Source organism: Petaurus breviceps, unplaced genomic scaffold (assembly GCF_028583685.1).
Source record: "Petaurus breviceps papuanus isolate PSGF00001 unplaced genomic scaffold, PetGlider_PUasm1.0 208, whole genome shotgun sequence".
Lineage (NCBI taxonomy): Eukaryota > Metazoa > Chordata > Mammalia > Diprotodontia > Petauridae > Petaurus > Petaurus breviceps.
The window spans coordinates 19,367,552-19,395,155 of NW_027185852.1; the positions used below are offsets into that span (position 1 = coordinate 19,367,552).

Genomic DNA, 27,604 nt, shown 5'->3' on the forward strand with positions numbered 1-27,604 from the left:
CTCTCTCTCTCTCTCCCTCTCTCTCTCTCTCTCTCTCACTCACACACGTGTGTATATAAACATATGCATGTGTGTATACATAGACACATGTGTGTATACGTGCATATACATAGATGTACTATACACACAGAGAGAGGCTGTACTGTACCTACTCAGCCCTCTTTGTGTCCTACTCACCTGATTCTTTACACTGGAAATCATGGCCACACTGGGCTTCCATCTTGCAGCTTTCAGGGCTGGTACAGGCTGCCTCATCCCAAAGGTCACCACTGCATATGTTTCCCCCAAAGTTGGATGGTTGTAGGAGATTTCTGTATCGATGCTAAACCAGATTTTTATCCAGGAATTTCTCTGTATCTTTTCATTTTACAACAAGAATGAATCAACTAGTATCACAATACAATGTCTTGTGCTAGGATCTCCAGGTGATAGAGAAATGATTAAAACATGGTCCCTGCCCTTGGTGAGCCTGGAGTCTAGTTGGGAAGGGGGGAATTAGACATTAGTTGAAGGAACTAGAGAAGCAAATACTCATGAAATACATGAAAAGAAGTAAAATTCCTACAATTTCTATTCCTATGAGGATAATTTTAGTAACAAGGCAACATGGGACAATGAATGGAATTCTGGTCATGAGGTAAAAAATAACTGAGTTTAAATCCTGCTTTTGATACTTCCCAGCTATATGACATGGACAAGTCACCTACCCTCCCTCTGAGCATAAGATAACTTATAGGATAAAGGGCAAGGGCTAGATAGGACCTTGGGGTAATCAACTCTCACCACCTTATTTTACAGAGAAGGAAACTGAGATCAAGGGAGGATAATTGACTTATTCAATGTCACACAAATGATAACCAAGAGGGGGCAGATATGAACCCATGTCCTCTGACCCCAGAGCCAAAGTTCCTCCATTGTACCTCCCTGCCTCCAACACTGTAAGACTATTGTGACCTCGGTTGAGGAAGTCCTTGAAAAATGATCGTGCTCTGGCACCTGGGCTCCAAGGGGCTCCAGAGAGACTGGGAAAGGCTTCCAGTAGAAAGTGGGATTAAAGTTGGGTCTTGAACGAAGTTAGGGAAGAATGAAATCACACTGCTGGGCCCTCCCATAAATATCCCAAGTGAGACAATATCATTTCTTCACAGATTATACATAAATTATGTAAAAATATATAATATTTATAAATATATAATAGAATAAATATAAGTGTATGCTATATATATGAAATAGATTATATATAAATACATGCTGCAGTGGTAGCATAGTGCTCTGTATGGGCTCAGAAAACATTTCTGGAGTTGAATTGCATTCCAGAGTGACAGAATGTGAATATCCAAGGAATTAGGGTCCAAGCAGTAAATGTCTGAGAGACCCTGTCATACAAAGAGTACTAAGTCCTTAAGTCAGAAAGTCTGGCTTGTGGTCTTGACACCATCATATTCTAGTTTTTTGACCTTGGGTAAGTCTTTCTTCCTCTCCAGAATGGGATAACACTTCTTGTACTATTAACCTCACTGACTTTTTGGTAAAGGATATACAGTTCTTTGTTAGAAGAAGGTACTATGGAATAATAACTCATAGACAGATAGAGGTAAAAACAGTATGTCTACTAATACAAATTCAAATAGTCAGATAGATCTATGATCTCATTAATGTGAATTTTCATTCCAAGATACAAAGTGAAACCAAAAATGGTATATTACGCACTGATGATGATTATGATAGCTAGATATAGCACTTTATCCATGTTATCTCTTTTTATCCCCAAAACAAACCTATGAGATTATCATCCCCATTTTATAGATGAGGAAACTGAGGTAGACAGAGCTTAGGTGACTTGCCCAGGGCCATACAGCTAGTGAGTGTCTGAGGCTGGATTTGAATTCAGGTCTTTCTGACTCCAGGACCAACACTCTTGTGCCACCTGGCTGGATCATAGATCATTTGAGTATTTCCATTTCCATATCTGTCTACTTCATCTGAACTTGTGGCTTCACTCCCAGGTGAGGAAACTCTCTCTATCAATGCGTATGAGTAGCTTTTTTTTGCCACAGCTTCTCAGGTTAAGTGTCTGAGTCATGATCACATCATCAGATGGGGCAGGGTTGGGGCTAACTGAGACTGTTCTGCCTCCAAGGTCGTTTCTCTTTCCCTTACACCACACTGCCTCTTTATAGTTAGAGAGCACTTTTAATTTTTTTTTCTACTTTTAGTTTACAGCATTCAGTTCCACAGGCTTTTGAGTTCCAAATTTTCTCCCCCTCACCCCCCCTCCAAAAAGTTGGCAGAGTCTTCTATATAGAATACCTCTGCTCAGCCTCAAAATAGACCTGTGAGCTAGGTAGAACAGCTGCACTCACATACTCATTTTTGGAACTGAGTAAACTGATAATTGGAGAAGAGAATTTACCTACTTAGTGTTCCAACCCAGGCACTTCCGGCTCTGAGGCCAGCACACAACTCATTATACCATGCCACCTCTGGAGAAATGTGAGCTGTTTCTATTGACAGTCAGGGTGATGGCAGAGGTCTAGAGAGCCAAACTCAGCATCAGGAAAACCTGGATTCTCCTCTTCCCTTTAACACATCCTGGCTGTGTAATCATGGACAAGTCACAGAATGAACCACTGCTTCCCACTTAACTCTATAAGACCACAAGCCAAAGAGGAATCACTGATCTGCATCGGTACAGGGAGCTTCTATGATCAGTAGAAGTCATTGGTCAGTCAATAAACCTTTAGACTATATGTCAGGTATTGTGCTAGGTACTAGAGATGCAAAAAAGAGTCGAAAGACAGTGCCTGCCCTCATGTAGCACACGGTCTAACAGGAGACACAACAAGCAAACAGTTGTGCCAACGAACCGCAGACGGAATAAAGAGGAAAAAATTATCAGAGGGAAGTCCCCCAAAATAAGAGGGACTGGGAAAGGCTTCCAGTAGAAAGTGGGATTAAAGTTGGGTCTTGAAGGAAGTTAGGGAAGAATGAAATCACAGGGCTGGGCCCTCCCATAAATATCCCAAATGAGACAATACCATTTCTTTAGAGATTATATATCAATGTATCTCTAATCAAATACTGATATGAAGCACTCTATATTTTTACTATTATTTATTATTATCATTTTTTATTTTTATTATTACATTATTTTAGTCTCTAAATAGAACTCCTTCTGGGACAACTCCCTGCCTTCCATTATTCTTTATACTTGTGAATCTCTTGCCTGAGTAGAGAAAATGACTGACTTTTGTCACCGAATGAAAACAGTGGGATGTGGATTTTTATTCTATGGAAGGTCTAGAATGTAAACCCCATGAGGACAGAGACCTCTTTCTTCATATCCTCTGTGCTGGGCAGTTGTCTGTACGAAGTTGGCACTTAATAAATGCTTGTGTATTGAACTTACTGAAAGTGATTTGGTATTATTAAAATGATACTGTAATTGCTGTAAGTATTGCCAGCACTAATACTGATGTAAGAAGAAATTCAGGAGAGGGATGGGATGCATGTTCTCTTTGACCCAGCAGACTCTCCTGCCACCAGAACATTTCTCTCGACTCCTACGGCAATGCTTCCATGCCAGGGTGATGCCAGGGCCCATTGGGTGAATGGTGTACTTGTCCAGACCCTCCCCTCTTCCTCTCTCCCTTTGTCCGCCTCCTGGCTTCTTCACTGCTCATTAGCCAAGTAAGCAGAGAACGGCAGAGGAGGTGAAGTTCAAAGTCATCCATTTGCCTCCTAGTTAAGCAGCCGTGATAAAAAGGTTTATAACCTGTGTAGTAGGAGGTTGTAACTAATGGTCAATTTGGGACTGTGGGCATATTTTAATTACCCATCCACTCCCTGTCCCTGTTGTGATAAATAAAGGCCTGATCCCTGTATAGGGGCTGGGTTATCAGCCTTCCTCCCTCCAAGGCTGGGCAATGGCCCAGAAAAATCCCACTGATGAATCAATTGAATGGGTATAAACTATTTCCTGGGTAATGAGGGGGTCAGGGACAAGACTACACAGCTCTTGGTGGGGAACATTCCCTGCAGGGCACAAGAGTCTAGAATAATTCCTTCTGTCTCTGATTCTTTCTCTAACTGTGTGAGATGAATAGGATGTTTCACAACACACTTGAAAACACACATCACAGGGGTGGCCAGGTGGCTCAGCGAGTAAGAGCACCAGCTCCAGTGTCGGGATGACCTGGCGATCAAATCTGGGCTCTGACACTTAACACCCACCCAGAAATAACTGGCAGTGTAACCTTGAGCAAGTTATTTAATCCCGATTGCTTAAAAAAAAGAAAACATACATCACAGAAAATATTTACCATGTTTATTCTGTGTGATAGAGGATTGTGAAACACCTCCATATACATCACTCAGCCATTCTTTCAAGAAGCATACATCACATGCATTTAATTGATTCATAGAATAGACACTTAATATGTGCACAGTGCCTATGCATAGTTGCCACTAAATAAATGTTTGTCAGCTGACTTGAGTGAATAAATATTTTCTAGATTGCACTACACCCTGACCCAAAACGTGTTTAATGGAGGGCCCTGCTCTTCACTTCAGTCCATGCCCAGATGTTCCATAGCCACTCCCAGGCCTCTGCTACATCCTGACTGAGGAGTCAGATCTGACAGTCATCCCATGGGACAACAATATGATCTCTTTCCTTCTCTGATGGCAGCTGAGGAGAATGAGCAGGGATTGGCCTGGAGGAAGGGGAAGAGGAGACAAGTCTTCAAGTCTTCTCTGATCTAAAAATCCCTAGTTTATCTAACTGATCACACCTTCCATTCTGGTTACCTTCTTCTAGACCAGAGGTTCTTTACTTGGGGGGGGGTGTCCTTAGGCCCACTAGGGACCCCCAAGGATCCTTCCTCAGAAACATATCTGTTGCCTCTATTCGTGGTAAAAGAAATAACAAATTTCAGTTGTTAGTAAAAATATTTAATTTTTCCTCATCCAAGTTTATGGACCCGCTGAAATCTATCCGTGGACCCCTGTTAAATGAATTCAGTGCTGGTCCTGGAGTCAGGAAGACTTGAGTTCAAATCTGGACTCATAAATTTAATAGTTATGTGGACCTGGGAAAAGTGATTCTCTGAGCCTCAGTTTCCTCAACTATAAAACAGGGATGATAAGAGGACCTATCTCCCAGGGTGATTGTGAGGATCAGCTGAGATAGCATCTATAAATCTTCTAGCACAGTATATGGCTGCGTTACCCGGGTGAATACTCAATGAACCCTTATCCCCTTCTTTTTTTTAGATACTCTTTAAAATATCGATCAGTTTTCTTGATTATTTTTTCTCTTCTTGCTCTTTTTCTGCTTTTTATTTATTTGTTTGTTTATTTATTTTTGCTTTTTGGAGGGCAGATTAAGTGACTTGCCCAAGGTCGAGCAGCTAGGTTTGTGTGTTTGTGTGTGTGTGTGTGTGTTAAGTGTCTGAGGTCAGATTTGAACTCAGGTCCTCCTGATTTCAGGGCCTGTGCTTTATTCACTGCACCACCAAGCCTTCCCTCTCTGTTTTTCTTTCTTAAAAATACTTGATTATAAGGTTATGGGGTGGAGGATAAAGGAGAAAATTTAGACAATGTAAAAAAAAAAAGTATCAATGCAATGCATTTAAGAAAAAACATAGGGGCAGCTAGGTGGTGCAGTGAAAAGAGCACTGGCCCTGGAGTCAGGAGGACCTGAGTTCAAATCCGGAATCAGACACTTAACACAAAAACTAGCCATGTGACCTTGGGCAAGTCACTTAACCCCAATTGCCCTGCCCTCCCCTCCAAAAAAAACTAAAAAAGTCCCCCCCAAAAACAAATAAATTGATGCTTAGCTATGTCTCTCATATTCTTTTGTGACATTGATTTTTTTAGACTTCATATGTAAGACTTTACATTTATTGTTATTCAGTGTTATCTGACCCACTTCAGCCCAGTACCCTAACTCAAGATCATGAATCATAAGAATTGATTCAAGTGACTGGGATTGCCTTGGGTGAAGGGGAATGGAGAAAGATTTCTGTCTTTGGAGGGCCATCATATGGTAAAAACTTCAGATTTATTTTCCTTGACCCCAGAGGTAGAGCCAGGAACATGGATTGGAAATTGTAATGAGAAAAATGTATACATGATGCCAGGAAAACCTTCTTAACAAATCAAGCCACTGAAACATTCAATGGGTAACAAGAAGAGGTAGTGAGTTTTCTATCACTGGAGGTCTTCGAGTGGAGGCTGACTGACCACTGGTCAGGGGTGTTGTAGAAAAGATTCATGTTCAGGTATTATTTGGATTAGAAAGTCTCTGAAATTTCTTCCTCCTCTGAGATTCTGTCATTCTGAAACCTAATTTCCTCTTCACCTTCTAGTTTCTTCTGCCCAAATGCTTATCTCTGGTGGGGTAGTTTGAGAGAAAGAACATTACTGTGTAAAAGAACGTTGGCTGTATTCCACTGAAATAATGGCCAGAGCTTAATAAATACAAAAATGTCACTCTAAAGAAAGGTCAGTCTTATTAGCTCCAGGAAAAAGTGATTCAATTATGATCCAAACTGTAAGCCCTTCATCTGAGTTATCTCCAAAGGCAACAATTGAGAAAAAGTAGTTTGGAAAGTCAGAGGAAATGAGAGTTTTAACAAAGTTATTTTTATAAGGAAAGCTTCAGATATTCTATATGTCCTTTAGGGTTGTAGGACATGGCTTTGGAATGAATGGACCTAGTTTAAATCTTGACTTTGTCACTTACTAGCTGGGGGACATTGAGCAAGTCAGTTGATTTCCTGGGGACTCAGTTTCCTCATTATAAAAAGAAGGGGCTGAACCTTTGAGGTCTTTCTTTCTCTACATTTATAATGATCCTATAACCTAGACTAGAATGGGTGGAAGTTGGATAGAATCAAATACGTATTTCTAGAATCTAGCACTGTACTTGGCTAGTATGTAGTATGCACATAATAAATACTTATGAATTGATCCACTGCTCCCAATCCTGCCGACCACATTGGAGCCAATCCATCTTCCAAGTGCTAGCCCTTGAGATACTTGAAAATAGTTATGATATCTCCCTAATTATTTTATTCTCTGGGCTAAATACCACCCCCTTATAGTTACTTTAACCAATCCTCATGTGGTATGGACTCCAGTCCCTTAACCATCCTGGCTGTCTTCCTCTGGACATTCTTGAGTTCATCAATACCCTTTCTAAAATATGGCATCCAGAACTCAATACAGTATGCCAGATGTAAAATAATAAGGACCAAGTAAAATGGAACCATCACTTCCCTAGTTTTACATACCATGTCTCTCTTTATGCATCTTAAGATTCATATTTTGGCTATCATGCAACATGATGAAACGCCACTCACCACTGAATCCACTGAAATCCTGATTCTTCTTTTCCCAGATAAAATGCTATCTAAGTCATCTTATGAAGTTGATTTTTGTACCCAACTGTAAGATTTTACATTTGTACTGATTAAATTTCATCTTGTTAAAATTCAGCCCAATGTTCTAGCCTGTCACCATCTTTTTGAATCTTGGCTTTGTCATTCAGTCTATCAATGTTTCCTCCCGTCTTTGTGTCTTCTGCCAAATTTGATGTGCATGCATTCTGTAACTTCATCCAAGTTATCTATAAAAATGTTAACCAGTCTAAAGCAGAGCCCAGATTCCTGGAACACTATACTGGTGATCTCCTTCCAAGTTAACATGAAACCTTATGACTACTCTTTAGGTCCAGCCATTCAATTAGCTCTGAATGCATCTAATTATACTATCACTCAACCCACGTTTCTTCCTCCTTTCCACTTGAATAGCATGAACGATTTTTGAAATGTTTTGCTAAAATCTAGGTAAACTCTATTTATAGCATTCTCTTCATCTACCAGTCTAGTAACTTGGACTCTTAACAAAATTCAAAGAGCCATTTGAGCTAAATGCCTGCCCAATTCAAAACTAATCCTGTTGCCTTTTTCTGACATTTAAAATTGTCAAAGGGAAGTTTTCTGAGCCAAGAATTCTCATGGACCACTCCCATTGGTTCATTGTTTGTTTGTTAGTTTGTTTTTCCTCTGTCAAGTCTTACTAATAAGGCAGAACCATAGAATTTTAGCTTTGGAAGTAATCATAAAGGTCATTTAGAGGGGGCTCAATATACCAACTATTATAGCTCATATCCAGACACTTCCAAGTTTTCAAAGTACAATGGAAAGAAGATAGAAGTGGAAAAGAGATGACCTGGGTCCAAGACCCAGATTCCATCTATGTGACCTTGAACAGGTCTCTTACCATCTCTGATGCTGGGGGGACAGGGGTAGTGGTTTCAACCCTATTATTAAGGCTGGATTACTAAATTAATTCTCAGCAAATAACTTTGGGGGAAGCATACTTAAGCCAATGGCATTAGAGAATCACCCCTGACCTCTAAGGTATACCCTTAGGATCCTGAAGTTTTGGTGACTCAACATCTGTGATAGTAAGAGTTGGGACTAGGGTACCCCAGAATTAACCCAGCTACACTAACATTTGTTCTCTTTTCTAACCCTCTATATCCTAAGATACTTTACTTTTGAATATTAACAATCTATGTTCTGAGGAGCCCCACCCTCCCCCAGCTTTAACAGTCTAGGCTCTAAGGTCTGTTCCAAGTTTAGTATTTTATGGTCTAAGGTCCTCTCCAGTAGTCAGCAAGGCTTAAGTTCAAATCTTGTCTCAGACACTTATTAGCTCTGTGACTCTGAGTAAGTCACTTAACGTCTGTCTGCCTTAAGTTCCTCATGTGTTAAATAGGAATAATAAGGGCGCTTACCTCCTAGGGCTTGGGAGGAACAAATAAGATACTATTTGTAAAGCTGTTATAAAAATGCTAATGCTGTTGTTGTTCTAAAGTTCCTTCAATGTGTTTTATGCTCAAAGGTTGCTCCCAGCTCTGACATCCCCTGTTCTAAGGTCCATCCCACCTGTAACATTCTATTTGCTAATAGATTCCTTTTAGCTCCAACGTCTTATGTTCTTCTCTAACATGTGAATCCATCTGTAACTTTCTATATTCTTAGGTTTCTTTTAACAGTCTATCTTCTAAGATTCATTTCAGCTTTGACATTTCCTGTTCTCAGGCCCCCTCCACTATTCTACTATCTTGAAAGCAAAACCATGGCCAATGGACTAGATATTGATCACAATTCTTACCTTTTTACCTAGGCATGGAAAGCATTCGGTCCATGTTGACCATTCACTAAGCTGACAAGCAACTGGGGAGGGAGTTGAGGGTTGATCTGCCCGCCCTATTCGCCTAAAGAGAAAAGACACCACCATACCAAAGAAAGTCAGTTCAATAGACCTTTCAAAAAGTCCCCATGACCGCTGCCTCCTGTTCTCCTTATTTCTCTAGCTGTACCCCATTGTGTACACATTGTCCTCCCATTCCATTATGAACTACTTGAAGGCAGGAACTCTTGGCCTTTCTTTTTATTCCCAGTCCTTACCATAGTGTTTGTCCCATCGTGGGTGTTTAATAAATGCCTGTTGACTTGATAGCAATAAAAATAAGCAAATAAACTGTATACAGCCCATGTGGCTCCTTTGTCTAGAGCCTTGCCGATACAAAGCTCTGTATACAGGTCTCTTGTCTGGTCTCCCAGTAGCCCCTGAAGAACTTGTGGGATCGTCATGATTTCATTGCAGATACTGACAGTGCAAGAGGGAAAACTTCTTTCCAAATTGTATAAATAATTTTTTTTTATTTGTATGTTTATTTGTACAATTCAGAAGGAGCTGAGTCATAACTCAAAAAGAAGGTCCTCTTAACTGTAAGTCATGGGATTTTTCCATGAGGCCACAGTGGAAACATGGAGGAAACCAAGGGCTGCTGCTGTAGGTGAGAAAAAGGGACCGAGCAGAGAAGGAAAATGGCCATTGAAAGGTCAGGCTAATTAACAGCAGGGATTTGTGCAGGCTTTTGAGGGTGTGTGTGCGTGTGTCTGTGTGTGTGACTGTGTGTGTGTTTGTGTATGTGTGTGTCTGTGTTTCCTTTAATGAATGACAACAGCAATGACCAGCTTCCTTCTCCCTAGTGAGAAGTATTTGGAGTATTGGGAGTTTAAGAACTACTCCCTTCTCCCTAGCCCTTGGTTTATAAAGTACTCTGCTCACAGCTGCTGGGTGAGGGCAGCTGTACAAATACTGCTATACCCCTTTTACAGAGGGTTAGAGATGCTAAGATAATCATCAGAAGTCAAACAGTCAATAAATGGCAGGGCCAGAATTCAAACCTAGGTTAGAATCCAAAACCAATGTTCTTTCCACTTCAAATGAAGAATCTTCTGCTTTGGGCTAATCATATTCCACCCTGGAATACAAGTCAAATTGTAACTGCCTGTATCAGCCTAAGTCTTGGGGTTTATTTGGGAGTAATTAAATTGATTTTCATGTACTGAGTCAACAGAATCACAACTTTTTTTGAAGCATTCATTTATTTGTTCTTTCATTAATTCATTGATTATTTCATTATTTCATCTGCTCATAAATTCTTAACAGGATTACTGCCCCTTGAGGTCAGGAGCTTCTTTTTTTTTCCTTTCATCCCTAGCACCTGGTATACAGTAGATGCTTACTAAATGTTTGACAAGTGGATGATTAAGTTATTAGACACCTGTTATGTGCAGGACCCTGAGCCAAGGGCTAAGAGTAGGGAATGGGAAAATAGGAAAGAGTGTGGGTATATGTGTGTGTGTGTGTGTGTGTGTGTGTGTTTAAACATTCCACTCAAAAGTATAGGGAGCTCACAAAGTAGGTCAATTAGGACTCTTTTTGGAGACTGAGATTTTAAAAGGTATATTCTCTAGGGAGGGGGGTGGTAAAAATGAACAACTAGTGGAAATGCAAATTTGGGAGATTAGAATATAAAATAGCATATATGGGGTGGCCAGGTAGTGCAGTGAATAGAGCACTGGCCCTGGAGTCAGGAGGACCTGAGTTCAAATTCGGCTTCAGACACTTAACACAAAACTAGCCGTGCGACCTTGGGCAAGACACTTAACCCCAATTGCCCTACCTTCCCCCCTCCAAAAAAGCAAAAAAAAAAAAAACAGCACAGTTTACTGATGCTGTGAGGAGAATGCTAGATCAGGAGCAAGGAAGGGTTCCGATCCTAATTTTATTACTTACTAACTATGTCACCCTGGAGAAGTAATTTCTGTGTGTCTCCCTTTCCTTATCTGTGAGGTCCCTCCCTGCTCTGGTGCTGTGGCTCCTATAATACTATACTCAACAAAAAAACAAAAAGCCAGGTCAAGATCACAGCCAAATGAGGGGGTGGCTAGGTGGCACAGTTACTAGAGCGCCAGCCCTGGAGCCAGGAGGACCTGGGTTCGCATCTGGCCTCAGACACTTAACACAAAAAATAGCCGTGTAACCTTGGGCAAGTCATTTAACCCCAATTGCCCTCCAAAAAGCAAAAAAGATCACAGCCAAATGATCACCCTGCCAGTTGGGGCACAGGGGAAATGCGGCGACAATGGGCAGCATGCCTACTCAGGAAAGGAAGAGTCAGACACTCTTCCTACTGCATTTCATTAGTTTTAGATAAAAAAAAATCTGTTGCCTTTATATAAAGAAATTATGTTACTATAAAATTAAATGAAAATAAATTAAAATAAGATGAGGCTGTTAGGTTAAATAATCTCTAAGGTGCCTTTCTACCTTGAACACTGATTCTTGTAAAAAAGATTGTCATTTCCATTCTTTAGACTAAAAGAGGAATGAATAAAGATTGGAAAGGGGGTAGCATTTGTCTAATAAAAGAAGCAAAGCCCCAAACAAAGCAAGCCCTGCCCTCAGAGAGCTTACCTTCTAACGGAAAAAATAACCTTTTATTTCGATGACTTCTAAGAGGAGGAAGCAAGCATTTATTGAGTACCTATTATGTTCCAGGTGCACTAAGAGCTTCACAAATATCTTATTTGATCCTTGCAGCAGCCACTCAAGATAGTTTCTATTATTACCCCCATTTTGCAGCCGAAGACTGAGGCAGAGGTTAAGTGATGTTTCCAGAGTCATACAGCTAGTAAGTGTCTGGAACTAGATTTGAACTCAGATCTCGCTGACTCCAGACCTGGGGCTCAATCTGTGGCACCAGCAGCTTCCTCAAAACTCCCACTCTGCTCTAAAACAGAGGAATGAGCTGAGATCTGGGAATGGATGAATGGTATTGGCCTTTAATGTCATTCAGCTCTAAATAAATAATAATATTGATAATAACGAAGGGGCTATAGAATTTATATACATAACACTCTAAGGTTTGTGGAGTATTTTGTATGGATAATCACTTTTGATCCTCATAACTCTATTAGGTAGAAGTTATTATTGTCCCTATTTTTCAAATGAAGAAACTGAGGCAGAAAAAGGTGAAGCCTAGGTCACACAGCTAGTGAGTGTCTGAGGCAGGATTTGAAGTCCTGACTCCACTCCAGGGCACTGCCCTTTGCCCCACCTAGCTACCATAGCTCCTATAATCCTAAAGTAAATGGCACAGTGGCCAGAGCACTGGACCTGGAGTTAGGAGGACTGGAATTCAAATCCAGACTCAGTTTCTGGTTGTGTGACCCTGGACAAATCACTTTACCTCTATCTGCTTCAATTTCCTCCTTTGTAAAACAGTGATAATAATAGCACCTCCTTTTCAGGGTTGTTATGAGGATCAAATGAGACCAAAATTTTAAAGCCCTTTGCAAACTGAAAATATTTTATAACCACTAGCTATTATTATTAATTATTTATAAAATTTGTAAAATTATTATTATTAAGATTATAAGATATTCAAATCAAATCAATTCAACAAGCATATATTAAGCAGGGATGAGGGAAGGGAACAAACATTTATTTAGTGTTTTCTGTGTGCCAGGCTTTGAGCTAAAGCAACTTTATGAATATCATGCCAAACATTGTGCTAAACCCTCAAGACCGGGAGGGAAAACCCAAACAATCCTTGCCGCGAAGATTGAGAGCTGGAAAGGTGTCACCTAGTGCAATGGTCTCATTTTACAGATGAGAAAACTGATCCCCAAGGAAGTAAGGTCATGACCAAATGTGCTCAGGAAATAAATGGGGTAGCCAGGATTTGAACCCAGGTCCTGTGATTCCAAGATAATCACTTTCCCCACTACAATATGTTGCTATAGGAAAGAGAAAATTAAGAATAAACTGGTAATCTGATAAGGCAGGGGAGGAATTGCTTTTTGGCATATTTCAGCACATCCAAGTAGAATTGTCAGGATGTCATTTCAAGTCTATAGAGACCCCATTAAGATGTCAAAATGAGGGAAAGAGCATTAAGGGATGTAACCAAAAGCTTAGGTGGAATGAAACTTTGTCACTGTGGATTTAAAAGCTTTGTGACATGATATCTACACAAAAGCAAACACAGGAATCCATCCCCAGCAGAGAATGGGCAAAGCTGAAAGCAGACACTTTGGGGAGTCGCTGACATCCACCACAGAGCCCCTCTGCAAATGCCCAGCCTGCCCCCGAGGGACACAAGCCTTAAGGATCAGCTGAAGGACCTGGGGCTTCTGGACTCTGTCTCTTAGAATCCTGGGGCCCTTCAAGGCTCAGATCACACCTCCCACCATGCAGGATGCTGTACTTCTCTCCTGGACCTGTTGCTAGGGTCCATTGAGATATTATGCCTAAAGTGTTTTATGTTACAGAAATGCCCATGTTTGTTACTGTTATTGTCTGAGTGAACTTCTGTTTTCTCCTCAGTAAAAAGGGCATAAGAATGGCTCACCCAGCTTCCTCACAGGCTTGGGCTGGGGGTCAGAGAGTGGGAGGGACTGACCCATGAACCATCCAGCTGCTAAGTGTCAGTCCCTGACTTTAGAGTTCAAAACTGTTCCCATCATCAATCATACTACCAATTCTTATTATATTTCACTTTATTGGACATCCTAGCCCCACCAAGTATAGTTAAGTGGCAAAAATTTTTTGAATAAAGCAAATGTCCTGACCCCTTAAGAAAATGTCTCGGGGTGGCTAGGTGGCACAGTGAGTAAAGCACCGGCCCCAGAGTCAGGAGGACCTGAGTTCGGTTCCGGCCTCAGACACTTAACACACACACACACACACAAAACTTGCCGTGAAACCTTGGGCAAGTTATTTAACCCCAATTGCCCTCCAAAAAGGCGCAAAAAAAAAAAAAGAAAGAAAATGTGTCTCCCCAACCCACTGGCTAAGATCCACATTCCATTTTCCTCATTGTTTCCCACTAAGTGGAAGGGGAATGAGGGAGCCCTTCTCCATGAAGGCATCTGTAAACATTTGAACAATGAAATTGTCAAGATGATACAAAGGATTTGACAGAAGAAAATCCATAGGCACGCTTACTCACTACATGGCCAAGCTAAGTTTTCAAAAAGCATTTGTTCCCCAAAGCAAGCAAGGAAAAGTCCTTGAATGAGTATAGATACAATCTTCAAGCACAGTCTTATCCCTGCCTTCCATAGCTAACCTTCAAAGTCAATGAGCCTGAAAGAAAAATAAAAAAAATCAATATTCTTTCCCTTTCCTTCCTTCATGCTGTTTGCATGGGAATCTGAGTGTAACTACACTAGACAGGAAACTCATGTCAACAAGCATTTATTAAACACCTACTGTGTTCCAGGTACCATGGTGCTAAACACTGGGGATGCAAAGACAGGCAAACAACAATCCCTGTCCTCAGAGGGTCTACTGGGGAGAAGCAATGTGAAAACAACTTTGTACAAACGTAGATAAGCAGTTGGACCTAGAATCAGGAAGGTGTGGGTTTAAATCTTGCCTCTAATCCTTGGCAGTGTGATCTTGGATAAGTCCCTAACCTCTCTTAGTCAATAGTCTAAGGCCCCTCCTAGATGCTGCCTTCTGCATTCTAACATTCTCTGTCCTCGAATCTGTTCCTAGGATTCTAGAAGACCCCTGATTACTATAAGCATGTCAGCCATGGAAGAGAGCTCCATCGATTGGCAGCAATCCCACTGGTTCCACTGATCATTTTCTCCCATTAAAGACGGCAAAAAGGATCAGCCAGGCCGCCCTCCAGACCAGCTCTAGCCCCACATGCCCACCCTAAGCCTGCCTGAGTTCTCTTCCTCCCTGACAAAGGAGCTGCTGATTATCTCCCACAGCACTGGGCAAAGTCTTTAATTGGTTCCCCTTCTGCCTGGACTTAAAATGCGCCTCTTCTCCGGGCCTGTCTTGTTTGATAAGTTCATCAAATATTGAGACTCTTTGTTCATTTTCAAAAGGGATTACAATAATAAGCTTTTATAATTAAGTGTATCTCGGCAAAGGTTTTCCCTTACTACAGCTTCCCTGGCCTTCGTCTTCTCATTATTAGTGATGAATTTTCCGATTTTTTTTTCCTAAAGTGTATTTGCTTTAAATACAAGTTGCAAATTAAATGTTGTAGAAAATGGGCTCCTTTTTTTTTCATTGAATTCTTACTAAAAGGAAATATCTCTTGTTATAAAATACAAAAGTTATAATGATATAAAAATTTGTATGTGTTTGAGCATATATGTGGTAGGCAATGAACAGTAAAATGAAGTCTTGGTCCCTGCTCTACAGTGTAAAGGCAGATGGGTATCCTAATGAACAGAGTGCCAGATGCAGTCAGAAAGATCTGCTTCAGATCCTTACTAATTGTGTGACCCTGGTCTAGTCACTTAATCTCTGACTCAGTTTCTTTATCTGTAAAATAGGGATAATATTAGCAACTATCTCCCAAAGCTATTGTGAAGACCAAATGAAATAATATCTGTAAAGTGCTTTGCAAAATTTAAAATGCTAGGTCTTAAAATTTCTATTATTATTACTACTAGTTTACTAGTATGTTGTAAGCCTAGATATTTAATATCTCTCATTTGATGATGCCAGACCTAATCCACAAGTCTCCCTCGAAGACTCAGATGTAATATCATGCACAAAGCCACTTTGTAAAGCACCATGTAGAGGTTAGCTGGCTTTTATTAACCACTGAGACACTGGGGTTTTCTGCTCGCCTTGCCTCCTTCCAGAGCGGTGAGGTTTAAATGACATGATGCTTGTGAAAACTTGTCTTTATTACTGTAGAGCACCAGAGAAATGCCCCATAGAGTTAAGCTCATCTACTACATTGTGACCTACTTGAGGGCAGGGACCATGTTTTGCCTCTTTTTATACCCCCAGGGTTCAGCACAATACCTGGCACATAGTAGGTAGACACTTAATAAATGTTGATTGGTTAATTAGATAGAATATTTCCAGAAGTCAAGTTCCTGGAGAGCAAGAACTGCTTGATGTTTTTCTCTGGATCCCCTGAGCCCAGCTAGGCACATAGGGAAAGGACTTGTGATTTCATGGTATCCAGAAGCCCCAGAGGAGGACACTCTCTACTGATGTGAGTAGTGACTTTCTCTATACTTTAGAGTCTTAGAGAGTGGCCCTGGGTACCAAGAGTTGAAATGATTAACTTGAGGTCACATAGTCAGTGTTTGTGTAAAGCAGGACTTGAATCGGATCTTCCTGGTTCTGAGGCCATCTTTCTGTTTTTATAGCAGACTTGCTGATTGCTTAATTGATAGATTGTAAACTCTTTTAGGACGGGCACCTTTTTATGTTTGTCTTTGTATTCTCAGCACTTAGTACAGTTCCTGGCACATAGAAGGAGCTTAATAAATACTTGCTCATGTTGATTGATAGTCAAAAATCTTCAGTTTGAAGCACAGTAACTGCTTTAAAATACTATAAACAAGAAATATGGAATGACCGATTCAAGGCAAAACATTATTTAGTGGAAGGTTTTCGTGGAAAGGAAAGAGTGTTGGAGCTGAAATCAGAAACCATGGGTTCAAGTCTCAACTCTACCTCCTAACTTGCATGATGCTGGGCAAGACTGTCCTCTACTCTAGTCCTCAGTTTACTCATCTAAAAATACTTGCATTTCCTGTATCAGAAGTCATTGCAAGGGTGACAAGATAAAGTGTGCGCATGTGTGTGTGTGTAGGTGTGGGCGTGTGCACACTTGCTCGTGTGATTTCATAAAGTGTAAAGCATAAATAAATGTTCTGTATGTTACCAATATGAATCAATAGGACCTAGAGAACAAAAAAGAAGAATTTGACTCCAGATTACGATATTCAAACCAAAGAAATGGTCACAAAAACATTACAGAATTATAGAATCTCAATTGGTGACTTTGAAGGGCAACAAAGTCAGTATAGTACAACCTAAGCCTTAACATGAAATTCCAAATCACCAATCAATCAATAAGCATTGATTAAACAGCAGGTGAAACAGTTCTTACCCACAAGGAACTTATATTCTTTTTTTAAAAAAAGTTATTTATTTTATTCTTAATTTATGAAATAAAACAAGCATTTCCATAACATAGTAGGATTAAACAAAGATGGTTGCACATGAAACTGCGAATCTGTTACGTACAACTTGCTATTCCTCTTAAATATATAATAAAGTTATCATGTAAATGTCTTTTCCCCTTTTTCTTCCCTCCCCCATCCCCACTCTGGAGAGAGCTACCATAGACACAAATATGCATATATATGTAAAATCATTCTGGTCATAATTCGATTTATCAGTCCTTTCTCTGGATGCAGATAATGTCTTCCTTCATATACCCTTTTTAGTTATTATAATAAATATCCCAATTAACTACAAGGAACTTACATTCATTCAGAAGAGACAATATGACTATTTTCTCTCTTTTTTTCCCTTTCTCATGGTTTTTCCCTTTGGTTCTGATTCTTCTTTCATAGCATGACTAATGTGGAAATAAGTTTAATATTATTATACAGGGATTGCCTATGTCAGATTGCTTGCCATCTTGTAGGAGGTGGAAGGGGAGGGAGAAAAAGAATTGAAATTCAAAATCTTATAAAAGTGAACATTGCAAAGTATTTTTGCATGTTAATTTGAAAAAATAAAATACTATTAAGTGGAAATTTTTTTTAAAAGAAGAGTATGCATGTGTGTTGGTATGTATGTGTGTATGCATTTGCATATGTGTCAATATACAAAGATAGAAAATAGAAACAAAGGGGCGGCCAGGTGGCTCAGCGAGTAAGAGCACCGGCTCCAGTGTCGGGATGACCTGGATCAAATCCGGGCTCAGATACTTAGCACCACACCCAGAAATAATAGCTGGCCGTGTAACCTTGAGCAAGTTACTTAACCCCAATTGCTTAAAAAAGAAAAAAAAGAAAATAGAAACAAGGTAAGAAAGGAGCATGAGCATCTGGGGGGATCAGGGAAGACCTCATGGAGAATGGAGAATTCGAGGTGAACTTTTGAAGAAGCTACTAGATTTTCAAGATGGAGATGAGGAGGGAGTGTGTTCCAGGCATAATGGAAAGGAGGTTTTCCATGCTCTGCTTGAAAAAGAACCCCCCCTCCCCCACCTCCCAGGCATCCCAATGCCCCTTTGGATCCCTCTAGTGGACAGAAGGCTTTTCTTCTCTCTATAGCCTTTGCAATTCCTACCCATTGTTCCCAGTTCTGCTTTGTGGGCAGCCAGGAAGCCAAGCACCAACCCAAATGAGTCAAATTGCTCCTCCACATGACCCAACCTTTTGAAGTCTTTGAATCCGTTTTCATATCACCCCTGAACCTTCTCTCTTCCAGGCCAATGGAATCCTCCAATCCCCCAACAATCCTCATGCAAGAGGCCATGAGACATAACGAACAGGGCACCAGATCTGAACCAGACAAGGCTTCGGTTCTAACCCTGCCTTCAATGTTTGCTAGCCAGACTCCCCAAGCAAGTCAAATCAATGATCCTCAGTTTCTTCATCTGCCAAGTAAGGAGAATAACACTGCAGAGTTGTTGTGAAGCTCCCATAAGATAATTTGTGGAAAGTGCTTTGCTAAATTTAAGGTACTGTATAATTGTGGGGTAAAAACCAATATGGCGGAATCCAAGGCTTAAAACTGAAGGAAAGCCATCTAATCCAACTTACAAAGTAGCAAAGTGAGGCCTAGGAGGTTAAGGTCCTTGCCCAAGGTGGCATAGGTAGTGTCAGAGGCAAATTCTTCACTATGCTGGTTGCCCTCCTCTGGATGCATTACATTAAATGTTAGCATCCCCAGCATTTCATATGGGCTTGGCACAAAGGAAGTACTCAATAAATGATTGACTGATTGATATTCTCCAGCTGATTAATTCCCCTCTTATAAAGTGGAGCCCTAAATGGAGCACAATATTTCAGATGTGATCTGACCAAGCAGAGTCAGAGTTCTTAACCATTTTTGTACTACAGAACCCTGTGAAAGTCTCATGAAGCCCATGGACCCCAATGTTTTGAAGTAATTTAAAGAAATACTAAATTTCATTTAGAAATTAGTGAAAATAGAATTGTAATTTTTCCCTGTATTGACTCCCTGAATTTTTTCCATGAATCCCTTGGAGGTCCAAGGTTAAGAACCTCTAGTATAACACTACTATCATGGCAGTAGTCCAGGATATTATGAGCTCTTAATTCAACCCAAGATCACATTAGTTGGGCAAGAATCAATTCATACAAATCAAAATATTGTCTCCACTCATGATACCTTTGGCAAAAAAATCAGCTTCTAAAATAGAATACTAGTGATAATTTGGACAAGAACTCCCATTCTGCCCTACACTATATGAATCTGGTGGTCATGTCACTCTGCATAGCTCAAGCTCTTCTCTGGACCAAAGATAAGACAATTCTATATGGAATGTTGGGGAGAGGAGAAGTTGACTTACCTCCTGAGATTGTCCTGGGCTGCTGCAAGGTGCTGGTCTGACATCAGGCAAAAGACAAGGAAGGTCAAGGACATTATCCCATTCAGGAGCCATGGCCCCATTGTTCTGAAGGAGGACAGTGGAAGAGATTAAACAGGTGTCTTTTACACTGGTACGAAGGCTTGAGATTTGTTTGCCTTTTAAGAAAATAATTTTACAGGGTCTACCCTTGAAAAGTCTCCACTAAATAGAGAGTTACCAGAAGACATTGGCTTGGCCTCTCAAAGTTAATCATTGCTAGGACAATTGATTCATCAGGTACCCCAAGCTCACCAAAGGCTCTTGTCCTTCTGGCCTTTGGAAAAGCCCTGAGTGACATAGCCATTGAGCAAGAGGAAATTTTAAACCAACTTTAGCTTCCAAAGATTGGGGGTTATCTCAGCTCATGAGGGCAAAAGTCTAAACAACAGAAAGTCCTAAAAGACTGTCTGCTCTCTCTCTCTCCATCTCTCTCTCTCTCTCTGTCTCTCTCTCTCTCCTCTATCCATCTCTCTGTCTCTCTGTTTCTCTCTCTCTCTCTGTCTCTCTGTCTGTCTCTCTCTGTCTCTCTCCCCTCTCCTGTCTCTCTCTCCTGTCTCTGTCTCTGTCTCTCTGCCCTTCCATCTGTCTCTCTCTTAGATCAATATAGACATGTTCACTGCATCAAGCACAAGGCTTTAAACACGAGGCTTGTCCCCCCAGGTGTCACTGCTCTTCCAAACACCTGAAACCACTTTGTATTTACTATCTATATATTTTATGTGGAGAGGCAGTGTGGCATAATGGATAGAGAACAGGCCTCTCTAGGTTCAAACCCCACGTCTGACCCATGCTGTCACCTAAGCTTATGATGCTCTAGAAGACTCTCTAAGGCCATAATTGCAGTGAAGTTTCTGACTTGAATTCGATAGAGGGAGTTAATTCAAATGAGAATTCCCTATATACACAATCTGTCAAGAGGCATTTATTAAGAATTTACCACACATCATATTCTGAACTAAGTCAGCACTGGGGATACAAATCAATGAAAAAGCATGAACCCCGCCTTCACAAAGCTCACATTTCAATGGGATGGCCAATGTACAAACAAACCAAAAAGCCCCCATGTGTCCAATTCTTCCCCCTAGACTTTGTGTGCTGTCATCCTTGATAGACTAAAAGCCCCTTGAGGGCAGGGATGGCTTTTATACCTTTGCTGACTAACACAGTGTTTGCCACAGAAGCAACTTGTTGAATTAAATGAATGGAAACTATCCAGATGAAAAGCAGAAAAATATAGCCATGATGACATCTAGAAAGTTCTGAATAAGTGCCTAGCCTTTCAAAGTGATTCACTGATGGGCAGCAGTCAGACAACCAGACCTAGCCTTTGAGTCAGATAAGTTGCATGTGTCCAGCTGACTCAAATCTCAAGTCAATAAGCTGCACTGGAAAAGGCTGGATTTGAGGTCATTTGGGAAAATCCCTTCTCCTCTGTAGGTCTTGGCTGACTCTTCAGTTAGCTGACTGAGGGCATCATTGATTGAACTGAGCATTTCCTCTCAAAATCTTGTGATCCTACATGTGGATTAGTGCACTCTACATATAATGCATACCCCCTTACTCTTTGGGGCAGATTCATGGAGGCATCCACTTGCCCTAAGGACCACAGAGATTCCTTTGGGTAGAAGCAAGCAATAATGTAATGCCCAGTCACAAACATCACAGCAACACAGAGCCTAAGAACTGAAGAGATGGATGGGGTAATCACCAGGCCTCTAGTCCTACCCAACAGCCCTCTCTCACTCAAATCAAAGTCAACTGTAAGTCCTCATTTCCCTGAGGCCATGGTCCTCTTTAAAAACAAAGGACAAACATAGCAACAAGTCCCACCCACACACAAAGGAATCCCTGCTAAAGTACACCTGCCAAATTGTTGTCTGGCCCCTAGTTGAAGACCTCCAAGTTGGGATGGGGTGGGGATGGAGCAGAGACTCTCCACCCCCAAAGTCAACCCTCTCCAATTTGAGACAGCTCTAACTTGGGAAATGTTTTTCTCACATCAAGACTTCTCCAACATCTACCCATTGTTCCTTGTTCTGCCCTCTGGGAACAAGCAAAGCTAACTTAATCACATCCTCCACAGGCAGCCCTTCAAGTACTTGAACACAACTCTAATGTTTCCACAGAGTCTTCTTTTCCCCAGTCTAATTGTAAATGGCACCTCATAGATCGTAAAATCAAGGTCTTTCTTAATCCTGGTTGCCTACCTTTGGATACTCTCTTTTTTAAACCATAGTGCCCAGAGTTGAACACAGTCCTCCAGATGAGGTCTGACAAGTGCAGAATACAGTGGGATTCTCCCAGTTCCCAAAAGCTGTGCTCCAAGATTGCATTAGCCTTTTTGATGGCCACTCACACGACTGACTTACTTTTGGTTCCTGACTGTCATTCAGAGCGCTAGTGATCTCTTCCAGATTGCATCATTTTAATCTGATGAGCGCAATATTTATGCTTTTAGCTAGCTCACTAATAAAAATGGGTGCCCGGGCACCAGCCCAAGCCCATATCTCTGGGGTGCTCCACCAAAGACCACCTGCCATACTGACATTAAACCATCAACTGCAACTCTTTGAATCCAGCCATCCAGCCGGTTTCTGAATCCATCCAGCTGTATTATCACCTAATTCATGTTTTATATTCTCCACAAGAATAGTATGAGATATGATCAGACACTTTGCTAAAATCTAGGTAAACTATAGCCACCGCCTTCCTTTTATCTACTCATTTTAGTCATCCTGTCAAAGAAGGAAATTAGGTTAGTCTAGCATGATTCATTCTTGATGAAACCATGCTGGCTCATATATCACTACTCAATATGGAGAGCGATGGAATTCCATACAATACAGAGGAATCATTTGGAAGCTAGTTTATAGTATATTTGATTTTTTTTAGTGGCTAAATCTGAAAATCATGAGGTAGTACGCTCCTTGGAAGCAGAGACTAGAGAGTTTTTCATATTCATAACCCCAGAACCAAGGACAGTGCACTGTACAAGACAGGAGTGTAGTAAATGCTTGCTGAATTCATAGAATCACAAGACTGGGAGAGATCTCAGTGAACATTTAGTCCAACCAACCTGAAGAAGAATATCCACTCTAGTTTATCTAATGAGTGGCCATCACGTCTTTGCTTGAAGACCTGCAGGAGGGAGGGGGAATACAATCCCCCACCTCTCATGGCAACTCATCCCACTTTACGATAATCCTCACTGATTCTCTGGATGTTGAACCTAAATAACTCTTATGTAACTTCCCTCCCACTCCCCCACTCCCACTATTTCTTCCCCAAAGGATCTATGCCTCAGAATCAGAGATTCTGAGAGTTAGAAGGTTATGTCAGTGGTCATCGAACCCAACTCATACACAAAAGGAACCCAATGAAGGGGCATCAGGCCTCTGTATTAAGACCTCCAAAAGTGAGGAGCTCACCACCCCCTCAGGGCAGCCCATTCCATGTTTATACATTTCTCATTGTTAGGAAGCTTTTTTTGACAGCAGTTGCAGGCTGTACCTGAACCCATATTTGTACATTGTACATCAGATCAGATCAGAGGCCACCAACAATCTAGTGTAACCAAGTAAAAGGCCTTCTATGTCCTCACATGGGCCCAGCTGTCAGCTGTTTCTTGCAGATTCTCAGCCCTGAGGTTGACTGGAATTTATATGCACATGGGAGTCTGAAGTCCAAGTTATGGATAGATAAGTTGGTATTGTGGAAAGATCACTGCACTTAAGAGCCACAGAAAAAAAAAAGCCTGAAGTCTTGACTCTGCCCTCCCTAGCTGTGTGAACTCAAGGAAGTAACTGGCCCTCTCTGAGTGTCAGACTCCTCAATTAGAAATGAGGATAAGAATCCTTGCACTACTTGGCTCACAAGGTCAATGGAAGTGTGACGTTTAAAAAGTTCGAGACATAATTTCTGGGTAATTAGTCATTTTATTAATAATGCTAGCATTTTGTTAATAAAAGGGTCAGTGACACTCAAATGCCAAAGACCCCCTCCTGGCAGTGGACTTACAGTTCATATGCCCTTGGAAGAGTGAGTGTTCCCGAGAGTGGCAATCAACTCTGATTGGTTAACAAGTAAAGGGAGAAAATCAATATTACAATGAGGGGCTGGACTTATTCTAATGAACTTGGATTATGTCATTCATTTCTAAATTGTTCACCTTGGACAATCTATTCAAAGAATTTTTCCCAACTCAAAGCTGTGTATGGTACAATGGGCTTCCCCACCTTCGATGAAACTCCTTGAAAGGTTAGGTAGCTCTGAACAAGATTGAAGAGAATGTTAATTCAACCACCAGAGACTGATCTTCAAAAGGAAACCTTTGGGAAAAGGGGGAATTCTGGATCTCCCCAAGTCATTGATTCATTAATAATCATTTCTCTCAAAAGGAAGGAATTTTTAACCACTTATGAGCCAAGCACTGTGTCAAGTGCTTTACAAACATCTCATATGATCCTCCTAACAACCCTAAAAGGGAGGAATTATTATCAATCTCCATTTTACAATAGAGGAAACTGAGGTAGACAAAGGTTAAGGGTCACACAGCTCGTAAGTGTTTGATTCTAGATTGAAATTCAGGTCCTCCTGACTCCAGGCTCAAGCCACTTCCCTGCCTAGCTGTCTCTTTGTAGGAGAGAGCTTTGTAGACTGTAAAGCATGTGGAGATATTGGTGATTGTTGGTAGTAGTGTGAACTTGTAGGGTAACCTTGGAAAAGTCAGTGCCTCTCTTTAGGGCTCAGTTCCCTTATTAGTCCATTAAGGGTGATGGATGAGATGTTTTATAGGGCTCTTTCAGCTTTAAAATTCTTGGATAATACCTTGATATTATTCCTAGAAAATGTACAAATATGCAAAAGATCTTTGAATTTGTCAATGTAAGGAATTCCCAGTGTGGGAACTTCCTCTACCAATGCAAATTACAGTCCATTTATGACATGCTAGACAGTCACCTGAAGCCTAGAAATGTTTGCCCAGAATCACACAGTAAATGCCAGAGGTGAGGCTTAAATCCAGATTAGATGGGGGAGGGGGGCGGCAGGGTACAGACTCCAGCACAGAAAGAAGCCAGACATGTGAACTGGGGCAAAGGTCTCAATTCAAGCTCTCTCCATCCCCCAGTCAGCTGTGGGCCTCTATTCTGATTTCACATGAAAGGTTTTGTGGGGGACTGTGGGGAGGCCATGGAGCAAAAAGCCAAGAGGCAGGAGCAGAGATATCGAGAACACAGTACTACACAGTAATGTTAACACAGGCATTTCTGGAGAATGTGGATTTCTTTCAGAATTCTTTATGTGAAGTCAAATTTGCATAATAATAATTTACATAAAGCAAGAGCTGTCAGTATTAAACACTTACTATATGCTAAGACCCTTACTAAAATCTAGAGGTACAAATATAAGCAAAAAGAAAAACAGTGCCTGCCCTCAAGGATCTTACATTTTAATGAGGGGAGACAACCCAGCAAAGGGAACTGAAAAGTGGGCAAGGAAAGGAGATACTTCCTTCCACAGGGACACGAAGTTAGAAATAGAGAGTTAGAAGAACAGCCAGGAAGAAAATAAAACATGGCGGGTCTGCGGCCAACCCCTAAATAAAGGCCACCAAAGGAACTCATCAACGGGAGAAGGGGACCAGCATGGCAGAGGAGTATTCCAAAGTGATAAGCACCTGAGTCTTGGAAATAAAGTCTGAAGCAGAAACACAGCTGAGAAGGAAACTCGAAAGGAGAGGTCATTTATGTAAACATATCCTGCCATTTGAAGGGGCTTAAATTCTATCAACACATATATTTAAGATCATACAAAATATAGGGATAGAAACTAAACCTGCAGTTTCTTTGATGTGTGGATATAAAAATGTCAAATAAATCAAAGGTAATTTTGCAGTGGAAGCACTAATCTTCTAAAAGGTGATGAGGAAGGAGCACGTCCCGAGCCCAAGGGACAGCCTGGTCAAAGGCATGGAAAGCGGAGACAGAATGCAGTGTATGAGGGACAGTGTGGAGGAAAATCGGGCTGAACCATAGAGTTTGTGAAGGAAAGGAGGAAGCAGGTGTTGATTAGGGAGGCATTTATGAAGCCGTGTATTAAGTGTTGGTTCCAGGTCCATCACTGAGCTCTCTAGCTACCTCTAGGCAAGGAGGCTAATATATCATAAGATGGCAAGGTAGTTCAGAGCCAGGTTGTGAAGGGCTTTGAACAGAGAAGCTTCTATTTAGTTTCAGAGGTAATTATGAACCCCTGGTGGTATTGAATAGGGGGAAGGAGGCAACATGGTCAGATCTAGGTTTTGGAAGAATGACTCTGGTAGCTGAGTGGAAGGCTAAAAGGGAGAGGCAACTAGAAAACTGCCAGTCATCTAAGGGAAAGAAACCAAGGTCATGGTCATCTGAGTGGGGACAGGTACAGAAGAGGCTGAAAAAGGAGCAAGTGATTGGCCATGAGGAATGAGGTGAAACAAGGAGCCAAGACTGACACTGGGGTGGTGAATTGGGAGTCCATTGAGCAGATTAGTTACAAGGTCAGGCCTATACTTTAGTAATATCACCCTGGCAGTTCCTAGAAGACACGGAAGGCAAATTGGATGGATTGGGGAATGGGAAACATAATATGGAAACTGGGCAAAAGAGAGAAGAGAAAGATATGGGGGTTGTAGGCCTTAGAGAGATAAATGACATGCCTAAGGTCACACAGACCCTAGATAACAGAAGTGGGCTCGAAACCCCCAGATGCTCTCCTTTTCCCTCAGTACCTCACACACTCTCTGGGTGCATCAATACTGCATATTCAGAGCTAAATGTCAAATGCTATACAAAGCCCTTTGGGTCACTGGGTTTTGCCTTCATTTGCAGGGCACTGTTAGAGATAGATTGGGGAAAAGGGCAGAGTGGCAGAAGAAAAGGGAACCCATTTGGAAAAGGCCTCACTCGCTGCACTGATGGTCGCTGGTGTCCAATTCCCGGCAGGAATGAGCGATGGCCTAGCACACTCCCCCTGTCACATTTGCCTGCAGTCACAGTGTCGCTGATATCTGCACTGGGGCTTTATAAAGAGTCTGCAGGAGCATGGGGGACTCAAGACATGCTGTTAGGAATGTGTCGATCCTAAGACCAAGGGGTTCTGGGAACATAGTAGGTGTTTATTGAGGCCTGTTGATTGATTGATTGAAGAGAGGGAAATTATTCAATTTGAGTCAATGCAAAAGCATCTACAATGAAAACAAAGACATTGGCAGGGTGGGTAGAGAGCCAATCTTGGAATCAAAACGCCTGGATTTGAATTTGACCTTACATATGCTGTCTATGGGACCGAGGCAAGGCATTTATACATTCAGTGCCTCGGACCACTTCCTAAAAGTCTAAGTTTCAAGTTGAGCTGTTTTGGCAGAAGTTTCCTCAAGGTCACTACCTGAGCCAACCCAATTAATCTGGATTTTTTGATCGATCTGATTCAAAAATAAAAAAAACAAAAACTTGTTTTTGTTAGCTATCCCAGTTCTTTGATATCCCCTACACACACACACACACACACACACACATGCACAGGCTACTACAAATATTTTAGAATCTCTGGGGAACATTTTTTTAATCAATGATTTCCTTGTAGTATATGCCTAATACAAGACTCTCTGGGCCACAGGGTATAGACAGTTTAGTCACTATTTTCTGATTCCAAATTTGTTTCCAAAATGGCTTTACTAATTCACAGCTCTGCTAACAACACTAGTGTACCTGTGTGCTGACAATCCCGTCAACATTTGTTATTCCCATC

At 41.2% G+C, this 27,604-nt stretch overlaps 1 protein-coding gene across 1 annotated transcript in view; it reads right to left on the minus strand.

Moving 5' to 3' along the window:
- The window catches only part of LOC138165179 (complement component C8 alpha chain-like), a 105,883-nt gene extending 85,953 nt beyond the window's left edge, over positions 1-19,930 (minus strand). The window contains exons 1-3 of the mRNA XM_069093310.1: positions 19,766-19,930; positions 9,193-9,295; positions 178-322 (exon numbers count right to left, since the gene is read on the minus strand). Coding sequence (XP_068949411.1) covers positions 178-322; positions 9,193-9,295; positions 19,766-19,866 — 349 coding nt within the window. The 5' untranslated portion in view covers positions 19,867-19,930. The remainder of the gene's footprint in view (positions 1-177; positions 323-9,192; positions 9,296-19,765) is intronic.
- Between the last annotated feature and the right edge of the window lie 7,674 nt (positions 19,931-27,604).